The sequence below is a fragment of the Pseudophryne corroboree genome, chromosome 3, assembly GCF_028390025.1.
Source record: "Pseudophryne corroboree isolate aPseCor3 chromosome 3, aPseCor3.hap2, whole genome shotgun sequence".
NCBI lineage: Eukaryota > Metazoa > Chordata > Amphibia > Anura > Myobatrachidae > Pseudophryne > Pseudophryne corroboree.
The window spans coordinates 21595147-21619781 of NC_086446.1; the positions used below are offsets into that span (position 1 = coordinate 21595147).

At 45.8% G+C, this 24635-nt stretch overlaps 1 protein-coding gene across 1 annotated transcript in view; it reads left to right on the plus strand.

The window, feature by feature from the left end:
* LOC135057081 (oocyte zinc finger protein XlCOF7.1-like) overlaps positions 1-24063 on the plus strand; it is a gene marked incomplete at its 5' end in the record, with an annotated part of 138213 nt that extends 114150 nt beyond the window's left edge. The window contains one exon of the mRNA XM_063962979.1: positions 21299-24063. Coding sequence (XP_063819049.1) covers positions 21299-23604 — 2306 coding nt within the window. The remainder of the gene's footprint in view (positions 1-21298) is intronic.
* Between the last annotated feature and the right edge of the window lie 572 nt (positions 24064-24635).

Consider the following 24635-nt stretch of genomic DNA (forward strand, 5'->3'; position numbering starts at 1 on the left):
CAAAAAGGACAAAGCTCCCGGCCCGGATGGGTTTATTAATCTCTTTTATATTACTTTCCAAGATTTACTTTCCCCACTTCTCCTTAACCTGTACAACGATGCCTCCTCTAACCCTTTCCCTGGAGAAATGTTGGAAGCACAGGTGATCACGATTCTCAAGCCTGGCAAGAACCCATCTCTCTGCGCAAATTATAGACCCATAGCACTTTTAAACACAGATATTAAGCTGTATGCCAAATTGCTTGCAAATAGACTGAATCCGTTGATCCCCACTTTGATACATCAAGATCAGGTGGGTTTCACTATCGGTCGCCAAGCTCCTGATACTAGGAGAGTATTCTCTCTTCTAGAAGCTCACTCCACGCTCCAGGAGCCTTTGCTACTGCTCTCTCTTGACGCGGAGAAAGCTTTCGACAGGATTCATTGGCTATATATGTCCGAAGTTCTTGCCAGGTTCGGGTTCTCGGGTCAATTCTTAGAAAATGTTCTACGTCTATATACACAACCGTCAGCGTGCGTTTTTAGTAATGGGTTTCTATCCAATCTTTTCCCCATCACCAACGGCACTCGCCAAGGATGTCCACTGTCGCCACTCATTTTTATTCTAGCAATAGAACCGCTCGCAGAGAAAATTCGGTCTTCTACCCTTATCAGTGGAGTTCATATAGGCCCTGTACATCATAAGATTTGCTTATTTGCAGATGACGTCCTGTTGTTTATAACTAAGCCCGAGTCCTCTCTCCCAGCTATCCATGATATTCTTCAAGTTTACTCCGATGTCTCCTACTATAAATTAAACGAGACTAAAACAGAGGCGTTAGCCTTTGATATTGATTTTGTCTCACTTCAATCCTTACAGTCTACATATAAGTATGCCTGGAAAGACTCCTCCCTTCAATATCTAGGGATTAGGATCCCCTCCAGATCTCACTCTGCGGTTGATTGTAACTATCTCCCTCTTTTAGACCAGTTCAAGGCTCTCACTAAACAGTGGACGAATTATGAAATTTCTTGGTTGGGACGGCTTTCCTCGATTAAAATGATGCTCCTCCCTAAAATTCTTTATTTGTTCAGAGCCATACCTTATTTAGTCCCTCTTCCCCTACTTAATAAGTTTTACTCTGTTATGTCAACTTTTTTTTTTCATCATATAAGTTTTTATTTTATGTTAGAAACATATACATCAACTGTAAGTATATAAACAATGAACAGGGTATTTGTATAAACAATATGGTCGTTACAGAGAGAAGAGAGAGAAAAAAAGAAAAAAATTTGACAGATAAGCTTACTTGAGAGGGATGGTGGGCGAGTGCGGTGCGGTTGGTAGAGAGGTCATGTGGGAGACGAAGGCGCAGGAATTGAGGGGTCCAAAACTATGTGGGGAGGGAGAGGGTGAGGGAGTAGAGCGGTGTCTTTAAATGGACGTGTGTCCAGGGAATCAGTGGGGAGAAAAAACAGAGAGGAGGGGGAAGAGAAGGGGGAGAAGAGAAAAAAAAAAAAGGGGGGGGGGATATGGGAGGAGTGATTGTGGGTGCAGGGCGGAGTCCTTGTTTAACCCAGTCCTGGGAGGGGGCGGTCGTGGAGTCTATACCATGGGAGCCAGGTGGAGTGAAACTTTTTAATTGTGTTATGGTGAAGGCTAGTAATGTATTCCATGTTCGCAACAAACCAGATTCTATTTGTGAGAGCCTGGCTGCTGGGGGCTTCGGGGTCCTTCCATTTACTTGCTATTTGATATTTTGCTGCGCAGGATATGAAGAGAACCAGGTTTTTAGAGTCTTTAGGGATGTGGTCGGGTGGAGAGCAGAGGAGTAGGTTCGCGGGTGATAGGGGTATTGGTAAGTCGATTAATCGTGATATAAGTTTACGGACCTTTGCCCAGTATCGAACAATCACAGGGCAGGTCCACCAGATATGGTAGAATGTACCTACGTGGCTGCAGTTTCTCCAGCAAAGGTTGGAGGTGTCGGGGTAGATTCTATGCAGTCGGTCCGGTACTAGGTACCATCTTGTGTATATTTTATATGAGTTTTCTCGTATGGCAACGCTAATGGAGCAATGAAAGATTGCGGTGCGGATTGTGTCCCAGTCCTCGTCCTCAGTGGCACCCCATGTCTGTCTCCCATGCAATCTCATGTGGTTCAAGAGGTGGGGGTGTTGGACTAAGGACAGTTTTGTAGAGGAGGGAGATGGTGCCTCTATTGGTGGGATTGTATATACATAGTCTTTCTAGAGGTGTGGGGGCCGGTAGAGGAAACGTTAGTTGTAGAGAGGATAGGAAGTGGCGAATTTGTAGGTACTGATAGAATAGGGAGTTAGGTAGGTTGTGCGCAGATTGTAGATCCGAAAATGATTTGATGGAGTGGGTCCCCGTGAAGTGGTGTATACTGGTGGCTCCTGCCGAGATCGAAGGGCGGGCCATTTCTCGAGAGAGTCCCGGGGTAAATGCCTGGTTGTTCCATATGGGAGTCAGGGGGGAGGGGTGGCTTGATAGTTTTAGTTTTTTGTTTAGTTTTCGCCAATGTGTAAGTGTCAATTCTATTGCGGGGGGGGGGGTGCGGTGGGGTGGGGTGCGTATTTTGCTTGAGAGCCAAGGCGAGTGGGAGATAGATTGGAGTCCCGACAAATCGCTCTATAAATCAACCCATCTTTTAGTGTGTTTTGGGGCATGCCAGGCAACCATTTGACTTAATCTGGCTGCGTCGTAGTAGCGTTGAAGGATGGGAAGACCCAGACCGCCGTTTTGAGAATGTTTAGCTAAGATATCTTGCCGGATTCTAGGCTTTTTGTGGTTCCAGATAAATTTACAGAGGGAGGACTGAAGTTTGCTGAGGGTCTGTGAGGGCACAGAAATTGGGAGTGTCTGAAACAGGTAGAGAAGTTTGGGAAGGGTATTCATTTTTATTGCGTTAATTCGTCCCACCCAGGAGAGTAAGTAAGATTCCCATTGTTGGATATCAGTAAGAATTGATGAGATGAGAGGGGGGTAGTTAGCCTTGTAAAGAGAACTGTAAGATTTGGTGATGGAGATTCCGAGATATTTAAGCGAGCGTCTGCGCCAGGAAAAATTAAAATGATTTTGTAGTTGTAGCTTAGTCAGTTTGGGAATGTGTAAAGAGAGGGCTTCGGATTTGGTCTGGTTAATTTTATAACCCGAGAGATTGCCATATGTGGTTAGTTCTTTAAAGAGGTTCCGGAGGGAGATAGTTGGGTTTGTCAGGGTCAGAAGGATGTCGTCGGCGAAGAGGGAAATGGTGTATTGAGTGTGGTTGACTTGGACTCCCGTGATGTCGGGATTGGTCCGGATGTGGTTTGCAAGGGGTTCAATGATGAGTGCGAATATGAGGGGAGACAGTGGGCATCCCTGTCGTGTTCCATTTGAAATTTTGAGGGGGTCCGATAGTAGGCCGTTGGAGAGAACCGAAGCCGAGGGGTTCTGGTATAGGGCTTGTATGGCTTGAAGGAATTTACCCTGAAGGCCAAAATGTTGTAGGGTCTGTCGCATGAAGGGCCAGGAAACTCTGTCAAAGGCCTTCTCTGCGTCTAAAGCAAGGGTCAGGGACGGGATCTTGTGTAGGTTAATGTGGTCGATGATGTCCACGACACGCCTAGTGTTGTCAAGTGCCTGTCTGGATTGAACGAAGCCCACTTGGTCGGGGTGTATGAGCGAGGGGAGAATGGGGTTAAGTCTATTAGCTAGTACTTTGGCGAAGATTTTCAGGTCTGAGTTTAAAAGTGATATGGGTCTGTAATTTGAAATGAACTGGGGATCTTTATTAGGTTTTGGGATCACGGTAATGACGGCCTTGGTAGTGTGAGGGTGGAAAGATGACCCGTCTAAGATGAGGTTGAATAGTGACGTGAGGTGAGGAATTAGTACAGGTTGGAAAGTTTTGTAGTATGACATTGGGTAGCCATCTGGGCCTGGGGCTTTGGATGGTTTCTGACTACCGATGGCTAGGGCTAATTCTTCGGGGGTGATGGGTTTGTTAAGGGCCATGGTGGTGTTGGTGTCGATACGAGGTAGATCTGCGGAGGCTAAGTAGTCAGCAACCGTGGGGTGAGTCGGGTCTATAGAGGAGCAGGTGTCTGGTAAGTTGTAGAGCTGTTCGTAATACGTCCGAAAGAGAGAGTTAATAGTCTTTGGGTTGTAATGTAGGGAGTCTTGTTCGTCTTTGATGGCCAGGATAGCAGTGTGTGCCTTTCGAGCTCTTAATCTGCCGGCTAGTAGTGAATCGGCTTTATTACTTTTTTCGTAGAACTTTTGTTTCAGCCAGCGGAGTGAGTGCTCGGTTTTTTCGGCTAGTATAGCGTTCAAAGCAGCCCTGGTTGAAGTGAGTTTTGAGTAAAGAGGTTGCGAGGGACGTTGTTTATGGAGTGTTTCTAAATTGTGGACTTCAACTGTGAGGGATGATATTTTTTGTTTGCGGTCTTTATTTCTATGTGACGCATAATTGATGATGTGTCCCCTGATTACGGCTTTGTGAGCTTCCCAGATTAGTGGGGTGCAATTGGAGTCAGTCATGTTTAAGGAAAAGTAATCTTCTAGAGCTAGCTTGATTTTTTCCTGAAATTGAGGAATTTTCAAGAGCGTTTCGTTTAATCTCCAGTTGGGGCGAGTTTTGTCGGGGTGTCAAGGAGGTCGAAGGAGGCAGTGATTATGGAGTGATCTGACCAAGGGTTAGTGAGGATAGATGAGTCTAGGACGTGTTGAGAGAGCATTGTGCTGCAGTAAAAGAGATCAATACGGGAGTATGATTGGTGTGGGGTCGAGAAGAAGGTATAGTCTTTGGCAGTTGGGTTGAGAGCTCGCCATACGTCGAAGAGGCCAGATTCGTGGATGTGTTTGTTTAAAGAGCGTGAAGGTGAGTCACAATGGGGGCGGGATTGGCCAGAGGATATGTCTAGGTCGGTGTCTGGGACAGTGTTGAAGTCCCCTCCCAGAATTAAGTAACCTTTTCTGAATTTATTTAGGTCTGAGAAAAATGTATTGAAAAAGGAGGGTTGCCCGGAGTTGGGGGCGTAGACTGTGGCGATCGTGCATTCCAGGTGTCCGATCGTACCTGTCAGAATGATATATCGGCCATCTGAGTCCTTGTGGGTCGAATGGAGTGTGAATGGGATTTTGGAGTGGATCAGAATGGCCACCCCGTTGTGTTTCGATTGGCTTAAAGAATAATAGGCTGTTGGGAAGCCTTTAGTGCTTAGGGAGGGGTGTGACTGGGAGTTGAAGTGAGTTTCTTGAATGAGCACAATTCCCGCTTTTAGGGTTTGAAGAGAACGGAACAGGGACAAGCGCTTCTGGGGGGTATTGAGACCCTTGGTGTTCAAGGATGCCAGGAGTAGGGGCATCTTTGTGGTTGTGGGGGGGATACGCAAAGGAAAGGTGGAGGAGAAAGAAAGAGGTGTAGAAGGTGGGGAGGAGGAGGAGAAAGTAAAACAAAAGTGAGAGGAGAGAGAGAAAAGAAGAAGGAAAAAAATAAATAAATAAAAATAAAAAAGGGGGGGGGGAGTTAGGGCGAGCCTGTATAGAAGTCCCTTACGACCAGCGAAAAGGAACGGGCACAGAGGGTAGGATCAAAGGATCCAAAGTGGAGGAGCGTCGGGTAACGAACGTACTCCCTCCACGGAGGGGAAGAGGTAGGGGGGCGGGTCTAGAAGTTTGAAAACAACAGTGTGGGTTTGTGTAGTAAGTAGGGGGGTTGAAGGAACACGTCCCTCCAGTGGTGGTCTGTGTGGAAGAGGTATTAGTAGCTTAGAGGTGAATAAGTCTTTATGTGGGTGATATGTGGTTAAAGGGTGTTGTGTAAGGTCAAACAAGAAGTGTGGAGATCGCACTGCAACATTAGTGACAACGAAACTAAAAAGTAGTTAAATCTTTGAACTGAGCATCTTGGTTCCTATCTGAGAATATATGGTATGTGTAAGTTATCAGTATGCTGCGTGAAGCATATATGTAGGTGGGCCCAAGGGGGTAGCCTTAACCGCTGGTCTTTAGGTAGCGGGGCTAGTGAGGTGGGCTGGGGATAAGTATGAGCAGACAATATTCAATAGGTATATGGAACTATCAAGATGTAAAACTAAAACAGGTAAAATAGTCAACAGGAGTATTATAACAGTATGTTGAACGGAGTGTCCATATAGTAATAGGTGCTGAGGCGATCAGGGTGGGTGTAGGTTAGAACTTTGGTCAGCGAGTGGGTCAGAGTCCTCCAAGTGGGATAGGAAATCATTTCCTTCTCTCGGGTCTTTGATGACGATTGTTTTTCCATTATATTCGATCAAGAGCTTGAAGGGGAATCCCCAGCGGTAACGGATACCTTGTGTGCGGAGAGCTGATGTTAGATCTCTGAGTTCCCTCCTTTTAAGTATGGTGGAGGGGGCCAGGTCCTGAAAGAATTGTAATTTGACGTCCTCGAATAGTATGTGTGGTTTGCCCCGGGTCGGGAAAAGGACCATCTCTTTATCTTTGAAGTTGAGGAAGCGCATGATGACGTCTCTCGGGGGCTCGCCATCGCGGGGCCTAGGTCCGAGAAGCTGCGTTTGGTAGAAGGGCGGAGAACAGCCTTTGGAGGTATGTTTCGAGGGCTGCCGGGATAATGGACTCTGGGATGTTGCGGATTCTGAGATTATTTCTCCTCTCGCGATTTTCCAAATCCTCGTTCTTGGATCGGAGCTCCGTTATATCTTGGATGAGATGGTCTATATCTCTGACCGTTTCTATATGGTCTTTCTGTAGAACGTCTTGTCTGGCTTCTAGTTTGGAGGTTCTGGAGGATAAGGATGAGATATCTGACCTAATAGAAGTAACTGCTCTGTCGAGTTTGGTTTCTAGTGATTCCTTAAAGTCCGTTATGAGCGACTTCAGAGCCATGACATCTTCCTTGGTCGATGGGGCGGGTGAGGGTAGCGGGTCGTCGCCACCTGGGAAAGATAGGCTGGGAGAGGAAGGGCCAGAGGGTAGGAAGGATTTGTCGCCTTTGTCGGTTCTGGTGAAGTGTTGAGAGATGTCCGTACCCGCACGTCTTCTTGTGTTCGGGTTAGGTTTGGACATGTTTGCACCTTGGTAGGTGGGTTTGGGGTATAAGGGACCACACAGTGAGTTGAGATCTATGGGGTAGGATGAGACTTTCCGGTTACCAGGGAGGGAACCACTGGAGGGTTGAGTTATGATGTGATCAGTGGAACATGAGGGTTGGTGGGCGTCTTAGAGAGTTGAGGGATACCTGAACGGCGTCGTTTGTGGGTATGTCAGTCACCACGTATTTGAAGTGGAGTAGTATCTTTCGTGTGGCACTCGAACGTCACATTCACAGCGATGGATGATCTTCGGTAGATCAGATATAGCGATCCTCTGTCGTATTGTGCAGGCACGTATTGTAGATGAGTAGGTACGACAATGAGGGGGGTAGGTACGGTGCTAGAGAGTGTGGTGGTACCTTTCGTGTGGGGGAACTTGGACTGAAAGAGTGGTGTATTTTTGTCCAGGAGTCACCCCGAGGAGGATCAGGTGCAGGAGTATATCGGCTGTGTCACCGTTGGTCTTGTTAGGAGCCCCTGTGCTGGCGGTGAGACGAGGAGCTTCGTGGCGGCCGCGGGCGACGCTCGGCTTCACCGGTGGCGAGCACGGGAGAGGGTCAGTCCGAGGGCCTCCAGGTCACCGGTGGGTCTAGGTGGGTCAACGGGCCTCTGTGGTGCCCCCAGCTGGTTGCCTTGAGGTCTGGTCCCTGGATTGTATAGGGGATGTAGGCTGCAGCACACAGAGGGGCCTAATTATTCTCTTGGCTCCGCAGTCTCTCCGTTCAGGGAGTTATAAACTGGTGGCCAGGTTTTGATGTGGCGCCAATCCCAAGATGGCCGCCGGCAGTGTCCCGTCCCGCGGGACTCCCTCGCGGCCGTCGGTGTATGGGGTCAGCGCAGGGGGGGCACTGGGGGTATGGTGTTAGGCTTGGGGGACCTCAAGGGAGCGTCTAGGCGGCCGCGGTAGCTCCGGTGTGCTCGGCGGTGCCAACCACAAGATGTTATGTCAACTTTTATTTGGAAAGGTAAAAAACCCAGAATAGCTAGAACCCGCTTGTTTAGATTCAAAGGTAGCGGCGGTCTTGCTTTTCCTAATCTTGAACTTTACCAACATGCATGTCTCCTTGATCAGCTGAAGGACTGGCTTCGGACAGATTCTGTAAAACCCTGGGTGGATATTGAAAGGCAATTATGCTCTGACTTTCCTCTCCCAGACCTACTTTGGGCCAAACCTTCTCATAGACCCCCCTCTGCAAAAATGATGAGGAGTGTAATATATTCTCTTAAAATCTGGGACAGATTGGTCACTACTTTGGGTGACTGCTCCCTACCCTCCTCACATTTATCCCTTGCAGCGGTTGCTAAATTGCTCCCAGATCTTTCTTTGCGGAGCTGGCGGGGGCTTGGCATTCAACTGATCAAGGACCTATATGATAACTCAGGGTTTAAAACTTTCCAACAGTTACAATCCCAATACTCAATACCATCGAAGGACTTCTATAAATATCTACGCATTCGACATTGGATAATGACGAACATACCTGATCCTCACTCCTCCCCTACTCCTCCTCCATATATCTTGGCTAAGTTTTCCTCCGTAAGCCACAAAGGCGGTATATCCCAGTGGTATGTTACTCTCCTCTCCCCGCACAATGATGTGAAACTCCATATCCAAGTGCGTTGGGAGACAGAATTTAATATTCCTCTGACAGACCATGAATGGAACAAAATTTTTATGAATATTTTTAAAATGTCTAGGTGCATTAATCACACTGAAATGATGTTTAAGCTAATTCATGGCCTCTATCACACACCAGATAAACTCCATAGGATCTGGCCTGATTCCTCTAAATTATGTTGGAGACATTGTGGGTTAGATGGTACTTTAATACATATATTCTGGTCATGCCCGATTATCAGGCCGCTTTGGACGACGTTTTTGGACTGATTGAAAAGGTTACAAAGGTGCTCCTTCCTCCTCGTCCTGAGATTGTTTTTTTACATTATTTCCCTCCATCTGTACCCCCTGAACACTCTTATGTTATAGGTCACATTCTCATAGCCACTAGGACTGCCATAGCTCAATTTTGGAAAAGAACAGACCCACCGCATTTGGCCAGAATTATTGCGTCAATACAGCGTAATTTTGAAATGGAAACTATGAGTTTCAAATATTCCTTGGCTCCTCAATCCCCTCTGCTCAAATGGTTACCTTGGTCTGATTATTATTCCTCCTTTATCGCTCCCCGAAACATCTGCCTTGTATTGTGTGACTGTTCTATCTTTCTGTTTATGTGAACCTTTGAAACACTGGGGATGAACCCTCTAGATATAGTACTGGCAGTACTGAATGTTACAAGATAGACCATATACATGAACCTATTAGCTGGCCAATGATTAGTTTATGTTATATCTATATATATAAGCTCTATATATTTTCCCTAAAACATTGTCTGGCATCAATTTCCTTGTCTTATTTTTATTTTTTCCTCTCCCTTCTCTCATCCTTCTTTCCTATAAATCTCCTTTCGTTTCTGTTTTTTTATGCTTTCTAGCATTATTACCCTGTTTTACATTATACGGACTTACTACTACTGTAATATTGTACTTGTTTGTATTTAATCTGTTGTATGCTCTGTATCGAAAACCTTCTCTAATAAAATTTCTTCAGATAAAAAAAAAAAGAATCCCTTCTCCCAATAAACATCCTGGAGCTAAGGGCCATGTACAAACGCCTTCTTCAAGCAGCACACCTTCTACAGGATCGAGCTGTTCAGGTGCAGTCGGACAACGTGATCACAATGACCTACATAAACCGACAAGGCGGAACGAAGAGCAGGGATGCAGTGTCGGAGGTATCAAGAATCCTCCTCTGGGCAGAAAGGCACGCAGTGGCGATGTCAGCAATCTTCATTCCGGGAGTAGACAACTGGGAGGCAAACTTCCTCAGCAGACACGATCTCCATCCGGGAGAGTGGGGCCTCCATCCGGAGGTGTTCGAGTAGGTAAATGGTTGCTGGGGGGTTTCTCACATAGACATGATGGCCTCCTGCCTCAACAAGAAGCTGTGGAGGTACTGTTCCAGGTTGAGAGACCCGCAGGCAGTGGCGGTGGACGCACTGGTAACACCATGGGTGTTCACGTCTGTGTATGTATTCCCTCCACTTCCTCTGATTCCAAAAGTTCTTCAACTTGTGAGAAGAACAAAGGTTCTCCCAATCCTCATTGCTCCGGACTGGCCAAGGAGGCCTTGGTACGCGGATCTGCTGGATCTTCTGCTGGAAGATCCAAGGCCCTTACCTCTTCAGGAGGATCTGCTGCTGCAGGGGCCGTTCGCTTATCAAGACTTACCACGGCTACGTTTGACGGCATGGCGGTTGAGTGCCAGATCTTAGCTCGGAAGTGTATCTGGAGGGATGTGATTCCTACCCTGATACAGGCTAGGAAGGGGGTAACGACTAAACATTACCATCGCATTTGGAAAAAATGTGTCTTGGTGTGAATTCAAGAAATATCCTGTGGTGGAGTTTCAACTTGGACGTTTTCTCCTTTTCCTGCAAGCAAGTGTGGATATGGCCATGAGATTGGGCTCCATCAAGGTCCAGATCTCAGCTTTGTCCATTTTCTTCCAAAAACAATTAGCTGTCCTCACTGAGGTTCAGACCTTTTTGAAAGGGGTTCTGCACATCCAGCCTCCTTTTGTGGCGCCAGTGGCACCCTGGGATCTTGATATGGTATTTCAGTTCCTGCAATCTGATTGGTTTGAGCCTCTACAGGAGGCTGAAATCAAGTTTATCACGTGGAAGGCGGTCACTTTGTTGGCCTTAGCTTCTGCTCGACGCGTGTTGGAATTGGGGGCATTGTCCTGTAAAAGTCCCTATCTGATCTTCCATGAAGATAGGGCGGAACTCCGGACTCGTCCGCAGTTCCTGCCTAAGGTTGTTTCAGTCTTTCATATCAATCAGCCTATTGTGGTACCAGTGGCTACTGACTCCTCAATTGCTTCAAAGGCCTTGGATGTTGTGAGGGCTTTGAAGATTTATGTGAAGAGGACCGCTCGTCATAGAAAAACTGACTCACTGTTTGTGCTCTATGGTCCCAAGAAATTTGGGTGTCTTGCTTCTAAGCAGTCAATTTCACGCTGGATCAGTTTCACCATCCAGCATACATATTCTTCGGCAGACTTGGTGTGTCCAAAATCTGTAAAGGCCCATTCTACTCACAAAGTGGGGTCTTCCTGGGCGGCTGCCCAGGGTGTCTCGGCTATACAGCTTTGCCGAGCAGCTGCTTGGTCTTGGTAGAACACGTTTGCTAAGTTTTATAAGTTCAATACTTTGGCCTCAGATGACCTCAAGTTTAGTCAAGCAGTTTTGCAGAAGCCTCCGCGCTCTCCCTCCCGTTCTGGGAGCTTTGGTACATCCCCATGGTACTAATATGGACCCCAGCATCCTCTTGGACATAAGAAAAAATAGGATTTTAGTTACATTACCTACCGGTAAATCCTTTTCTCGTAGTCCGTAGAGGATGCTAGGCACCCGCCCAGCGCTTCGTTTTCCTGCATTGGTTTTATAGTTCGGTACTGCCTGGTTCCTAGGTAAGTTCTGCGTTGTTTACTGTTTCAGTACTGTTTCAGCTGTTGCTGAGTTTTCTGGCATGTTGGCCGGTTTTGCCTGTTGTGTGAGCTGGTATGAATCTCGTCCACTATCTGTGTATTTCCTTCTCTCGAAGATGTCCGTTTTCTCAGGCATAGTTTCTAAACTGAGTCTGGTAGGAGGGGCATAGAGGGAGGAGCCAGCCCACACTCTCAAACTCTTAAAGTGCCAATGGCTCCTGGTGGACCCGTCTATACCCCATGGAACTAATATGGACCCCAGCATCCTCTACGGACTACGAGAAAAGGATTTACCGGTAGGTAATTAAAATCCTATTCCCCCCCCCCTCCTGTTTGGATTCCCCATCCAGGTTAACCCTTTAAGCAACAGCAATCCCTCCACACTGCCCATAAACAAAAAGGGGCACAGTGGAGAGTATTCCATATCAAATAATCAAACCCTTGATAGCTGCTGCAAACAAATACTGTTGTTATTTTCAACATAGTATACATTTCACAAAACACATCTGAAGAATATACAGGGGACTTATAAATGAATAACAAAAATTCATTGATGAATCCAATTTGAATCTCTTATTACCTTGCATGAAACTGCTTTTTCTTTTGAATTTCTACCCAGAGAATTGGCAGCTAACAGCATAAGCTGTGAATAAACTGGGCCTCAGATATCTATGTCAGCTGTGAATGAATTGGGGCTCACTGCCTCATGTGTTATAGCGTGTCAGCATCTACTGAGCACATTAAGTGTTAGGCTTGCTACTCTATTTATCACACTCATTTGTTGTAAAGCCGGGGCACTTTTTGCTTCATAGTACCTATTGCTCATGTGGAATGCTTGTGAACCTAGAATTATTTCTACTGTGGCATTTCTGTACAATTTGTGAGCAATCCAGGACTTGCTAGTCTCTCTGTCACACTTATTATTTTATGTACAGTTGTGAACAAGCTGGGGCTCGTTGCTCCACACTTTGTGTTGTGTAGTCTAGATATAGTTTGCGTAAGTAGGATTTATTCTTCAACTTCAGCAATACGCTATTATTGAATATGGTTACAATCTGTACAATTTTGGGCATTGCCCTTTGTGTACAGCTTAAATCCAATCCGTAAATTCTCGAGATATGTTTCCCTCCAACACACAGATCACAGGGATTGCCAAGCAGCAGCAATAGAGGAAATAACAGCACCAGGGGAGCCAAAGCTGAGATATGTTTCCCAAAGGTGGAGAAGACATGCAATTGCTCAAACTTGTGTTACAAGCCACCACTGCGGCTTGTCTCCCCGACAAGTCTCAGTTGTTGTTAGGCAACCGGGACACCTTGTCATCCGGATGCAATGCCTAAAGGTCCCGCTGGTTGCTAGGCTACCGGGATGCCAAACAGCTATGGCGACTGTGGCTTCCTAAAAGTCTGGATGCTTAGGCTATGTGCAGCAATGACGCTGCATGAGATTTCTAATTATGTGGACCTACCCATTCTGGCTTGTCTGATGGGTTGGGTATGATTTACCGGCAGCCGGCATGCTGGCTGTCAGTATACCAACAGCTGCATCACAGCTGCTGGAATTCCATCAGTGTGGCATCACACGGGCTCACTCCTCTTCGGTTCTATTCCCACTCGGTTGGTGGGGAATACCAGGCATTGGTCGGGATTCAGGGCGTCGAGATTCCACTGCTGTTGGATTCCGGCGCCGGTCTTCTGAGCACTAAGATCCCGACAGCCAGCATTTTAACTACATCTGGTTCTGATTGGTGCTACTTTTTGTTAGAAGGCAGCCAGCCCTGCTCTAACCTGCCGGTTGTAGCTTATACCATAGTGTAAGTTGCTGGTCTGTGTCCCAGAATCCTGTGCTCTGATACTGTTCCAGTGCTTGGATTCTCTGCCATGCCTGAACATAGTTCCTGCTAATTCTTTATTATCCTTAGTTATTGCCTTTGCCATTTGTTTCCTTTTGTGCTTCTCTACCACAGCTCAACCTGCTAGCCTCCCTACCTAGCTGCACTGTGCTCCGTTGCCTAACCACATATATTGTCCCCCATGCTGCTGCTGTGACCCGTATCCTGCCAGTTACCCAGCGTGTGCCCTTCCCTTGTTGGCTATCAGTCTGCCTAGCGTTATTACTATAAATTATTCTGTGGTCTCCATCCAATTGTGTAATCCCATCCTGCCTGAAGTTTAAGACCTGGTGGCATCCTAAGTACTGGTGTGTGCATAAAACACTAAGGGAACAGAGGGGGATGTTACAGGCAGAAGACCCTCACAGAGGCTCTAGGAGGCTCATACAACTGTGCTGGAGTTCCATAACAATAAGAGGAAAGACCTGGTAGTCTTGTAAATCTTCAAGTCGCTTTCAGTTGGGGCTGTCAAAATTTCTTAGCACCGGCACCTACAGGGGACTTATGCAAGGCTGCAGTTGTCTTCACTCTACAAACACCTCTTGTATTTCACCAATTCCATAGGCACACAATGTGGAAAGAAAATCCTTCACATTATGGTGCAAGAATGTGCATAACACAGGTCTTCTTCAGTGAATAATTATTTCACATGCTTCCCCAATATAGAACCTGCTTTGGTACATCTCATTAGTCATGGAGTCTGAAAGAGAAACAAATTATGTTGCCTGAGAATTTTGTTACTCTGAAGAACTCCATGGTAGCCCCATATATCCCTCTCTTCTATGTGTTTTATATTTTGTAGAAACAGGTGTAGAATTCACTTCAGACAAGGATGGTAGAGAGATCAGATCAGGGATAGACCTTCTGGGGTGTGAACTTTTACCTGTATATCATGGGGAAGAGGCTTTAACCCCCTAGTTATGGCTGCCGAGTAGCTCTTCCAGTAACATAATTTGCTTTTATATATATATATATATTTTTTTTTTTTTAAAAAGGATCATCATAAACATTTTTTAACAAATATCCTTTTATATATGGATAACTTTCACCAAGCACCAAACTTTAATTAGCCACTAGCTATAATTTCATGTTATCATCATGCATGAACTACAAGAAACTATGCAGTCCATGCTGTTCATTTAACCCTCTCGGGGACAGTGTGTCCAACCTAAAAATCTAGCTGAATAAGCCTTTTGCCTCTATCTCCACCACGAATAGAAGCTGGAACATGATATATACACACACACACATATATATATATTTCTCTAACGTGCTAGTGGATGCTGGGGACTCCGTAAGGACCATGGGGGAATAGACGGGCTCCGCAGGAGACTGGGCACTCTAAAGAAAGATTTAGTACTATCTAGTGTGCACTGGCTCCTCCCTCTATGCCCCTCCTCCAGACCTCAGTTAGAATCTGTGCCCGGCCAGAGCTGGGTGCCTTTAGTGGGCTCTCCTGAGCTTACTAAAAAAGAAAGTATTTTAGTTTAGGTTTTTTATTTTCAGAGAGCTTCTGCTGGCAACAGGCTCTCTGCTACGTGGGACTGAGGGGAGAGAAGCAAACCTACTAACTGCGGCTAGGTTGCGCTTCTTAGGCTACTGGACACCATTAGCTCCAGAGGGATCGAACACAGGTACCTAACCTTGATCGTCCGTTCCCGGAGCCGCGCCGCCCTCCCCCTCGCAGAGCCAGAAGTACAGAAGCATGAAGACATCGAAATCGGCGGCAGAAGACTCCTGTCTTCATTTAAGACAGTGCTGCAGCTGTGCGCCATTGCTCCCACAGCACACCACACACTCCGGTCACTGTAGGGTGCAGGGCACAGGGGGGGGCGCCCTGGGCAGCAGGCACTGTATATATGTTAGTGATGAGCGGGTTCGGTTTTACTCGGTTCTAAACACGGCATCTTATTGTCTATCCAAAACACATGACATCCGTGAACCAATAAGATGCCGTTTTGAGAACCGAGTAAAACCGAACCCGTTCATCACTAATATATGTACGAGCCCCCGCCATTTTTTATACATAGAAGCGGGACAGAAGCCCGCCGCTGAGGGGGCGGGCCCTTCTTCCTCAGCACACCAGCGCCATTTTCTCTTCACAGCTCCGCTGGAAAGAAACTCCCCAGGCTCTCCCCTGCAGTATCCAGGTGCCAAACGGGTAAAAAAGAGAGGGGGGGCACATAAATTTAGGTGCAAATTACCACAAACAGCAGCTACTGGGTAGGCACTAAGTTACTTTGTAATTCCTGGGTTATATAGCGCTGGGGTGTGTGCTGGCATACTCTCTCTCTGTCTCCCCAAAAGCCTTTGTGGGGTCCTGTCCTCAGTCAGAGCATTCCCTGTGTGTGTGTGCGGTGTGTCGGTACGTCAGTGTCGACATGTTTGATGAGGAAGGATACGTGGAGGCGGAACAAGTGCAGATGAATGTGGTGTCGCAGCCGACGGTGCCGACACCTGATTGGATGGATATGTGGAAGGTGTTAAATGATAATGTAAGCTCCTTGCATACAAGGTTGGATAAAGCTGAAGCCTTGGGACAGTCAGGGTCTCAACCCATGTCTGGTCCTGCAGCTCAGAGGCCGTCAGGGTCTCATAAGCGCCCACTATCCCAGATGGTTGACACAGATGCCGACACGGAGTCTGACTCCAGTGTCGATGACAATGATACAAAGTTGCAGCCTAAAATGACAAAGGCCATCCGCTACATGATTATAGTAATGAAGGATGTATTGCACATTTCAGAGGAAAACCCTGTCCCTGACAAGAGGGTTTATATGTATGGGGAGAAAAAGCAAGAAGTGACTTTTCCCCCTTCACATGAATTGAATGAATTATGTGAGAAAGCGTGGGATTCCCCTGATAGGAAGGTAATAATTTCCAAGAGATTACTGATGACGTATCCTTTCCCGCCAACGGACAGGTTACGCTGGGAATCCTCCCCTAGGGTAGACAAGGCGTTGACACGTAAGAGGGTGGCCCTGCCGTCTCAGGATACGGCCGCCCTAAAGGATCCTGCGGATAGAAAGCAGGAAGCTATCCTGAAGTCTGTATATACACATTTTGGTACTCTACTGAGGCCAGCAATTGCTTCGGCCTGGATGTGTAGTGCGGTAGCAGCATGGACTGATAATCTCTCGGAGGAGATAGATACCCTGGACAGGGACACTGTTCTACTGACCCTGGGACATATCAAAGACGCTGTCCTATATATGCGGGATGCCCAGAGGGACATTTGCCTGCTGGGCTCTAGAATAAACGCAATGTCCATTTCTGCTAGGAGGGTCTTATGTACTCTGCAATGGACAGGGGATGCCGACTCTAAAAAACACAAGGAGATTTTGCCTTATAAGGGTGAGGAATTGTTTGGGGACGGTCTCTCGGACCTCGTTTCCACAGCTACAGCTGGGAAGTCAAATTTCTTGCCTTATGTTCCCTCACAACCAAAGAAAGCACCGTATTACCAGATGCAGTCTTTTCGTTCTCAAAATAAGCAAGAAAGTCAGAGGTGCATCCTTTCTTGCCAGAGGCAGGGGTAAGGGAAAAAAGCTGCACCACGCAGCTTGTTCCCAGGAACAAAAGTCCTCCCCGGCTTCCACTAAATCCACCGCATGACGCTGGGGCTCCACAGGCGGAGCCAGGAGCGGTGGGGGCGCATCTCCGAAAGTTCAGCCACCAGTGGGTTCGCTCACGGGTGGATCCTTGGGCTATACAAATTGTGTCTCGGGGATACAAGCTGGAATTCGAGGTGACGCCCCCTCACCGTTTCCTAAAATCGGCATTGCCAGCTTCCCCCATGGAAAGGGAGGTAGTGTTGGCGGCCATTCACAAACTATATCTCCAGCAGGTGGTGGTAAAGGTTCCCCTCCTTCAACAGGGAACGGGTTACTATTCCACTATGTTTGTGGTACCGAAACCGGACGGTTCGGTCAGACCAATCTTGAATTTGAAATCCCTGAACATTTATCTGAAGAAATTCAAGTTCAAAATGGAATCACTCAGAGCAGTCATTGCAAGCCTTGAAGAGGGGGATTTCATGGTGTCTCTTGACATCAAGGATGCTTACTTTCATGTCCCCATTTATCCGCCTCATCAAGAGTACCTCAGGTTTGTGGTACGGGACTGTCATTTTCAATTCCAGACGCTGCCGTTTGGTCTGTCCACGTCACCGAGGATATTTACCAAGGTGATGGCGGAGATGATGTGGCTCCTTCGGAAGCAAGGAGTTACAATTATCCCATACTTGGACGATCTCCTCATAAAGGCGAGGTCCAAGGAGCAGTTGCTGATCGGCGTAGCACACTCTCAGGAAGTGTTGCGGGAGCACGGCTGGATTCTGAATATTCCAAAGTCGCAGCTGATTCCTACGAAGCGTCTGCCCTTCCTAGGCATGATTCTGGATACAGACCAGAAGAAGGTATTTCTCCCGGAGGAGAAGGCTCAGGAGCTCGTGACTCTGGTCAAGGACCTCCTGAAACCAAAACAGGTGTCTGTGCATCACTGCACGCGAGTCCTGGGAAAGATGGTGACGTCATACAAAGCCATTCCCTTCGGCAGGTTCCATGCCAGGATCTTTCAGTGGGATCTGTTGGACAAGTGGTCCGGATCGCATCTTCAGATGCATCGGCTGATCACCCTCTCCCCCAGGGCCAGGGTGTCTCTTCTGTGGTGGCTGCAGAGTGCTCACCTTCTCGAGGGCCGCAGGTTTGGCATACAGGACTGGGTCCTGGTGACCACGGACGCAAGCCTCCGAGGATTGTGGGCAGTCACTCAGGGAAGAAACTTCCAAGGGCTGTGGTCAAGTCAGGAGACTTGTCTGCACATCAATATCCTGGAACTAAGGGCCATATACCACGCCCTGAGTCAAGCGGAGCCTCTGCTCGAAACCAACCAGTGCAGTGGCCCATGTAAACCGCCAGGGCGGCACAAGAAGCAGAGTGGCAATGGCGGAAATCACCAGGATTCTTCGTTGGGCGGAGAATCACGTGCAAGCGCTGTCAGCAGTGTTCATTCCGGGAGTGGACAACTGGGAAGCAGACTTCCTCAGCAGACACGACCTCCACCCGGGAGAGTGGGGACTTCATCACGAAGTCTTCACTCAGATCACAAATCGATGTGAGCTGCCACAGGTGGACATGATGGCATCCAGTCTCAACAAAAAGCTACAAAGGTATTGCGCCAGGTCAAGAGACCCTCAGGCGATAACTGTGGACGCACTAGTAACACCGTGGGTGTTCCAGTCGGTCTATGTGTTTCCTCCTCTTCCTCTCATACCCAAGGTGCTGAGAATCGTAAGAAAAAGAGGAGTAAGAACAATACTCATTGTTCCGGATTGGCCAAGAAGGACTTGGTACCCGGAACTGCAAGAAATGCTCACAGAGTACCCATGGCCTCTGCCTCTCGGACAGGACCTGTTGCAACAAGGGCCCTGTCTGTTCCAAGACTTACCGTGGCTGCGTTTGACGGCATGGTGGTTGAACGCCGTCTCCTAGCGGAAAAAGGCATTCCGGATGAAGTTATTCCTATGCTGATAAAGGCTAGGTAGGACGTAACAGCAAAGCATTATCACCGTATATGGCGAAAAAATGTTGCTTGGTGTGAGGCCAGGAAGGCCCCTACAGAGGAATTCCAGCTGGGTCGATTCCTGCACTTCCTACTGTCAGGAGTGACTATGGCCTAAAATTAGGGTCCATTAAGGTCCAGATTTCGGCCCTATCCATTTTCTTTCAAAAAGAACTGGCTTCACTGCCGGAGGTTCAGACGTTTGTTAAGGGAGTGCTGCATATTCAGCCCCCTTTTGTGCCACCAGTGGCACCTTGGGTTCAGTATCCTGAAATCCCACTGGTTTGAGCCAAGTAAAACCGTGGAGCTAAAGTATCTCACGTGGAAAGTGGTCATGCTGTTGGCCTTAGCTTCGGCTAGGCATGTGTCAGAATTGGCGGCTTTGTCATGTAAAAGCCCCTATCTGGTTTTCCATATGGACAGGGCAGAATTGCGGACTCGTTCGCGATTTCTGCCAAAGGTGGTGTCATCTTTTCATTTGAACCAACCTATTGTGGCGCCTGCGGCTACTCGGGACTTGGAGGATTCCATGTTGCTGGACGTAGTCCGGGCTTTGAAGATTTATGTAACCAGAACGGCTGGAGTCAGGAAGACTCGCTGTTTATCCTGTATGCATCCAACAAGCTGGGTGCTCCTGCTTCAAAGCAAACTATCGCTCGCTGGATCTGTAACACGGTTCAACAGGCTCATTCTACGGCTGGGTTGCCACATCCAAATCAGTGAAAGCCCATTCCACGAGGAAGGTGGGCTCTTCTTGGGCGGCTGCCCGTGGGGTCTCGGCATTACAGCTTTGCCGAGCTGCTACTTGGTCAGGTTCAAACACATTTGCTAAATTCTACAAGTTGGATACCCCAGCTGAGGAGGACCTTGTGTTTGCCCATTCGGTGCTGCAGAGTCATCCGCACTCTCCCGCCCGGTTTGGGAGCTTTGGTATAATCCCCATGGTCCTTACGGAGTCCCCAGCATCCACTAGGACATTAAAGAAAATAAGATTTTACTCACCGGTAAATCTATTTCTCATAGTCCATAGTGGATGCTGCGCGCCCGTCCCAAATGCGGACTTCTTCTGCAATACTTGTGTATAGTTATTGCTTAACTAAGGGTTATTTTATGGTTGCATCAGGTTTATCTGATGCTCTGTTGTTGTTCATACTGTTAACTGGGTAAGTTTATCACAAGTTATACGGTGTGATTGGTGTGGCTGGTATGAGTCTTACCCTGGATTCCAAAAATCCTTTCCTTGTAATGTCAGCTCTTCCGGGCACAGTTTCCTTAACTGAGGTCTGGAGGAGGGTCATAGAGGGAGGAGCCAGTGCACACCAGATAGTACTAAATCTTTCTTTAGAGTGCTCCTGCTGAGCCCGTCTATTCCCCTTGGTCCTTACGGAGTCCCCAGCATCCACTATGGACTACGAGAAATAGATTTACCGGTAAGTAAAATCTTATTATAGAATAGCAGAAACCTAGGCGCTTTAGTACAAAAGTGTAGTGATGGAGTAATATTAAAATAACACTCTTTTCCCCCTTTAAGAGTAGCAGCTCATAATACAAAATATTGTGTATGGTGTACACATAGACAAAAAATGGTAGTAGAGAAAATAAGCGCTTCTGAGTGTAACAATGAATTATACAGGAAATAGCCAGGTGGGTGAAATTATAACCAAGAACACTTATCTGGTTGTAACAGAACTTCCAACAAGTGTTCCTCAATTTTGGATTAACATGTAGAGAGAGAAACACAACAGAACATAGTGTGTACCGTTCTCACAATCAAATAAGATCATTTGCATCTGAAGGGCAGTAAATTAGGGAACATGCTTATTCCCAAATAGACATCATTAATAGCCCGGACATTAAAAATAGTAACAATTAAATATACAAAGACTTACAATGGCTGGACAACACACGTACAAGATCAAATGTTTAAAGAAGCTTATCTATCCATCTAAAAAGGGACACCGCAGCAGATAGTCCCAATGGGTATAAAATAGAAAAAAGACATGCGTACAGGAAATTAAAAATTCAAACGCTTATCTGTCCATTAGAGGAGTTCAACAGCAAAACAGTCCCAACGCGTTTTGTCCGTCAAAGTCTGGACTTCTTCACGGGGATCTCTACTACTATATATGTATCTCTCTCTCTCTATCTATATATATATATATATATATATATATATATACACACACATACATACATTTTTTTTTTACCTGTAGGTGAATGTACCAGAAGAAATATATTGGCTGAACGTCCCATTGTATCGCGAGATTGTGAAATTGAAGCTAAAGATATCATGCGAGATTCTCTGGAAAACGATGTGATCCCAATACTACATCCAGAGCCTCAAAGTGCAGATATATCATCTCTTACCTCTAACCAAGAGGAATGTCATCCTGATACCTCAGATATTGGTCTGTCCATCACATCTCTTAGAGTAGATACAATATTTTCCAGTACTGTACAGGACAGATGTTTTACACAGAGCACGAAGCTTATTACTCATCAGCCACCTAAGACAGGTGAGAGTTCATTTCCATGTTTTTCTCAGAAATCACATCTTGTTAAACATGAGAAAAGTCACACAGGTGAGAGGCCATTTTCCTGCTCTGAATGTGGGAAATGTTTTAAACTCAAATCACAGCTTGTTATACACGAGAGAATTCACACAGGTGAGAAACCATTTCCATGTTCTGAGTGTGGGAAATGTTTTACACGCAAATCAGATCTTGTTATACATGAGAGAATTCACACAGGTGAGAAACCATTTCCATGTTCTGAGTGTGGGAAATGTTTTACTTACAAATCAGCTCTTGTTAGTCATTATAGAAGTCACACAGGTGAGAGGACATTTCCATGTTCTGAGTGTGGGAAATGTTTTGTACACATATCACAGCGTATTATACATGAGAGAAGTCACACAGGTGAGAAACCATTTCCATGTTCTGTGTGTGGGAAATGTTTTGCACGCAAATCATATCTTGTTATACACGAGAGAAGTCACACAGGTGAGAAACCATTTCCATGTTCTGAGTGTGGGAAATGTTTTAATCACAAATCAGATCTTGTTATACATGAGAGAAGTCACACAGGTGAGAAACCATTTCCATGTTCTGAGTGTGGGAAGTGTTTTCATTGCAAATCAGCTCTTGTTAAACATCAGAGAACTCACACAGGTGAATGGACATTTCCATGTTCTGAGTGTGGGAAAGGTTTTGCACACAAATCACAGCTTGTTATACATGAGAGAAGTCACACAGGTGAGAAACCATTTCCATGTTCTGAGTGTGGGAAATGTTTTAATTACAGATCAGATCTTGTTATACATGAGAGAAGTCACACAGGTGAGAAACCATTTCCATGTTCTGAGTGTGGGAAATGTTTTACTTACAAATCAACTCTTGTTAATCATTATAGAAGTCACACAGGTGAAAACCCCTTTCCATGTTCTGAGTGTGGGAAATGTTTTAATTACAAATCAGATCTTGTTATACATGAGAGAAGTCACACTGGTGAGACACCATTTCCATGTTCTGAGTGTGGGAAATGTTTTACACGCAAATCATATCTTGTTGTACATGAGAGAAGTCACACAGGTGAAAAACCCTTTCCATGTTCTGAGTGTGGGAAATGTTTTAATAACAAATCAGATCTTGTTATACATGGGAGAATTCACACCGGTGAGAAACCATTTCCATGTTCTGAGTGTGGGAAATGTTTTAATTGCAAATCAGCTCTTGTTAAACATCAGAGAACTCACACAGGTGAATGGACATTTCCATGCTCTGAGTGTGGGAAATCTTTTGCACACATATCACAGCTTATTATACATGAGAGAAGTCACACAGGTGAGAAACCATTTCCATGTTCTGTGTGTGGGAAATGTTTTACATGCAAATCATATCTTGTTATACACGAGAGACGTCACACAGGTGAGAAACCATTTCCATGTTCTGAGTGTGGGAAATGTTTTAATCACAAATCAGGTCTTGTTATACATGAGAGAAGTCACACAGGTGAGAAACCATTTCCATGTTCTGAGTGTGGGAAATGTTTTAATTGCAAATCAGCTCTTGTTAAACATCAGAGAACTCACACAGGTGAATGGACATTTCCATGCTCTGAGTGTGGGAAAGGTTTTGCACACAAATCACAGCTTGTTATACATGAGAGAAGTCACACAGGTGAGAAACCATTTCCATGTTCTGTGTGTGGGAAATGTTTTACACGCAAATCACAGCTTGTTATACATGAGAGAAGTCACACAGGTGAGAAACCATTTCCATGTTCTGAGTGTGGGAAGTGTTTTGCACGCAAATCACATCTTGTTATACATGAGAGAAGTCACACAGGTGAGAAACCATTTCCATGTTCTGAGTGTGGGGAATGTTTTACTTACAAATCACATCTTGCTGTACATGAAAGAAGTCACACAGGTGAGAAGCTATTTCCATGTTCTGAGTGTGGAAAATGTTTTACTTACAAATCACATCTTGCTGTACATGAAAGAAGTCACACACATTAAACGCAATTTCCCTGCTCTGAGTGTGGGAATTGTTTTGCAAAAAATCAACTCAATATTTCTAGAGAGGATATTCTAGAGTTGGCTTAAACATAAATGGACATCAGCAGACGCAGCCTAATTAATAAAGGGAATGGAAAAGTTATAAGGAGTTTAGAAAAATATTTGTTTCATTTGTATATAAAAAAAGCCCTAATTATAATGTATAAATAGATTTGAGATATGTACAAAGATTTAACAAGCCCATCACACTATGCTCATGTACAATTTTACCATTATTTTTATGATTGCATTTTTTTATTAATACTTTACAAACAATATAGTACTGGCAATTTGTTACATGTTACTGGCGCTGTGCAAACTACGTAGATATAGAAAAAAGGATGAAACTTTGTATCAAACATTAATAAAGTGTAAATGTAATTATTATAAAATGTTATTTTCATAAAAAGTCTCAATAAAGTGGAGATGAAATAACACATAAGTTGTGTCTTATTGGTGTTAGTGGTGCCCATATGAAATTTATGGAATACCACATGACAGTGTAGATCTACCTATTGCTAGAACTCCATCGGTGGGATGTGATGGAGTCCAGGATTGCTGGAGGTGCAGGATGCTGGATGATCTCAGACGTTTTTGTAAAGGCACAATCACAAGGCGTGGTTTTGCATTGTAAGGTATTGCCCCTTTAAAAAAAAGATCGTCTGGAATCCCGCACCTCTGGAAATCTCAGACTCCATCGCATCCCGCCGCATATGTTCTTTCCAAGGATGGACTAATAAAAAGGGAACTTCATCCCTGACATCCTGCCGGTATCCTCTGTAAAGCCAATGTTATGGAGAATACTCCTGGTGTAACAAGATCTGCAATAGCCCAAATAATATGGACAGTGCATTCAATGTTCTGTTTAGTGTCATCAAAAATTATATAATAAAATACACATATGTCCAGAGTACATTGTTCAAAGATAGAAAATGTTGCTATCCCGGACCATGTGCCGACATGCTTCTCACTGACGCTCTCATCCCATAGAT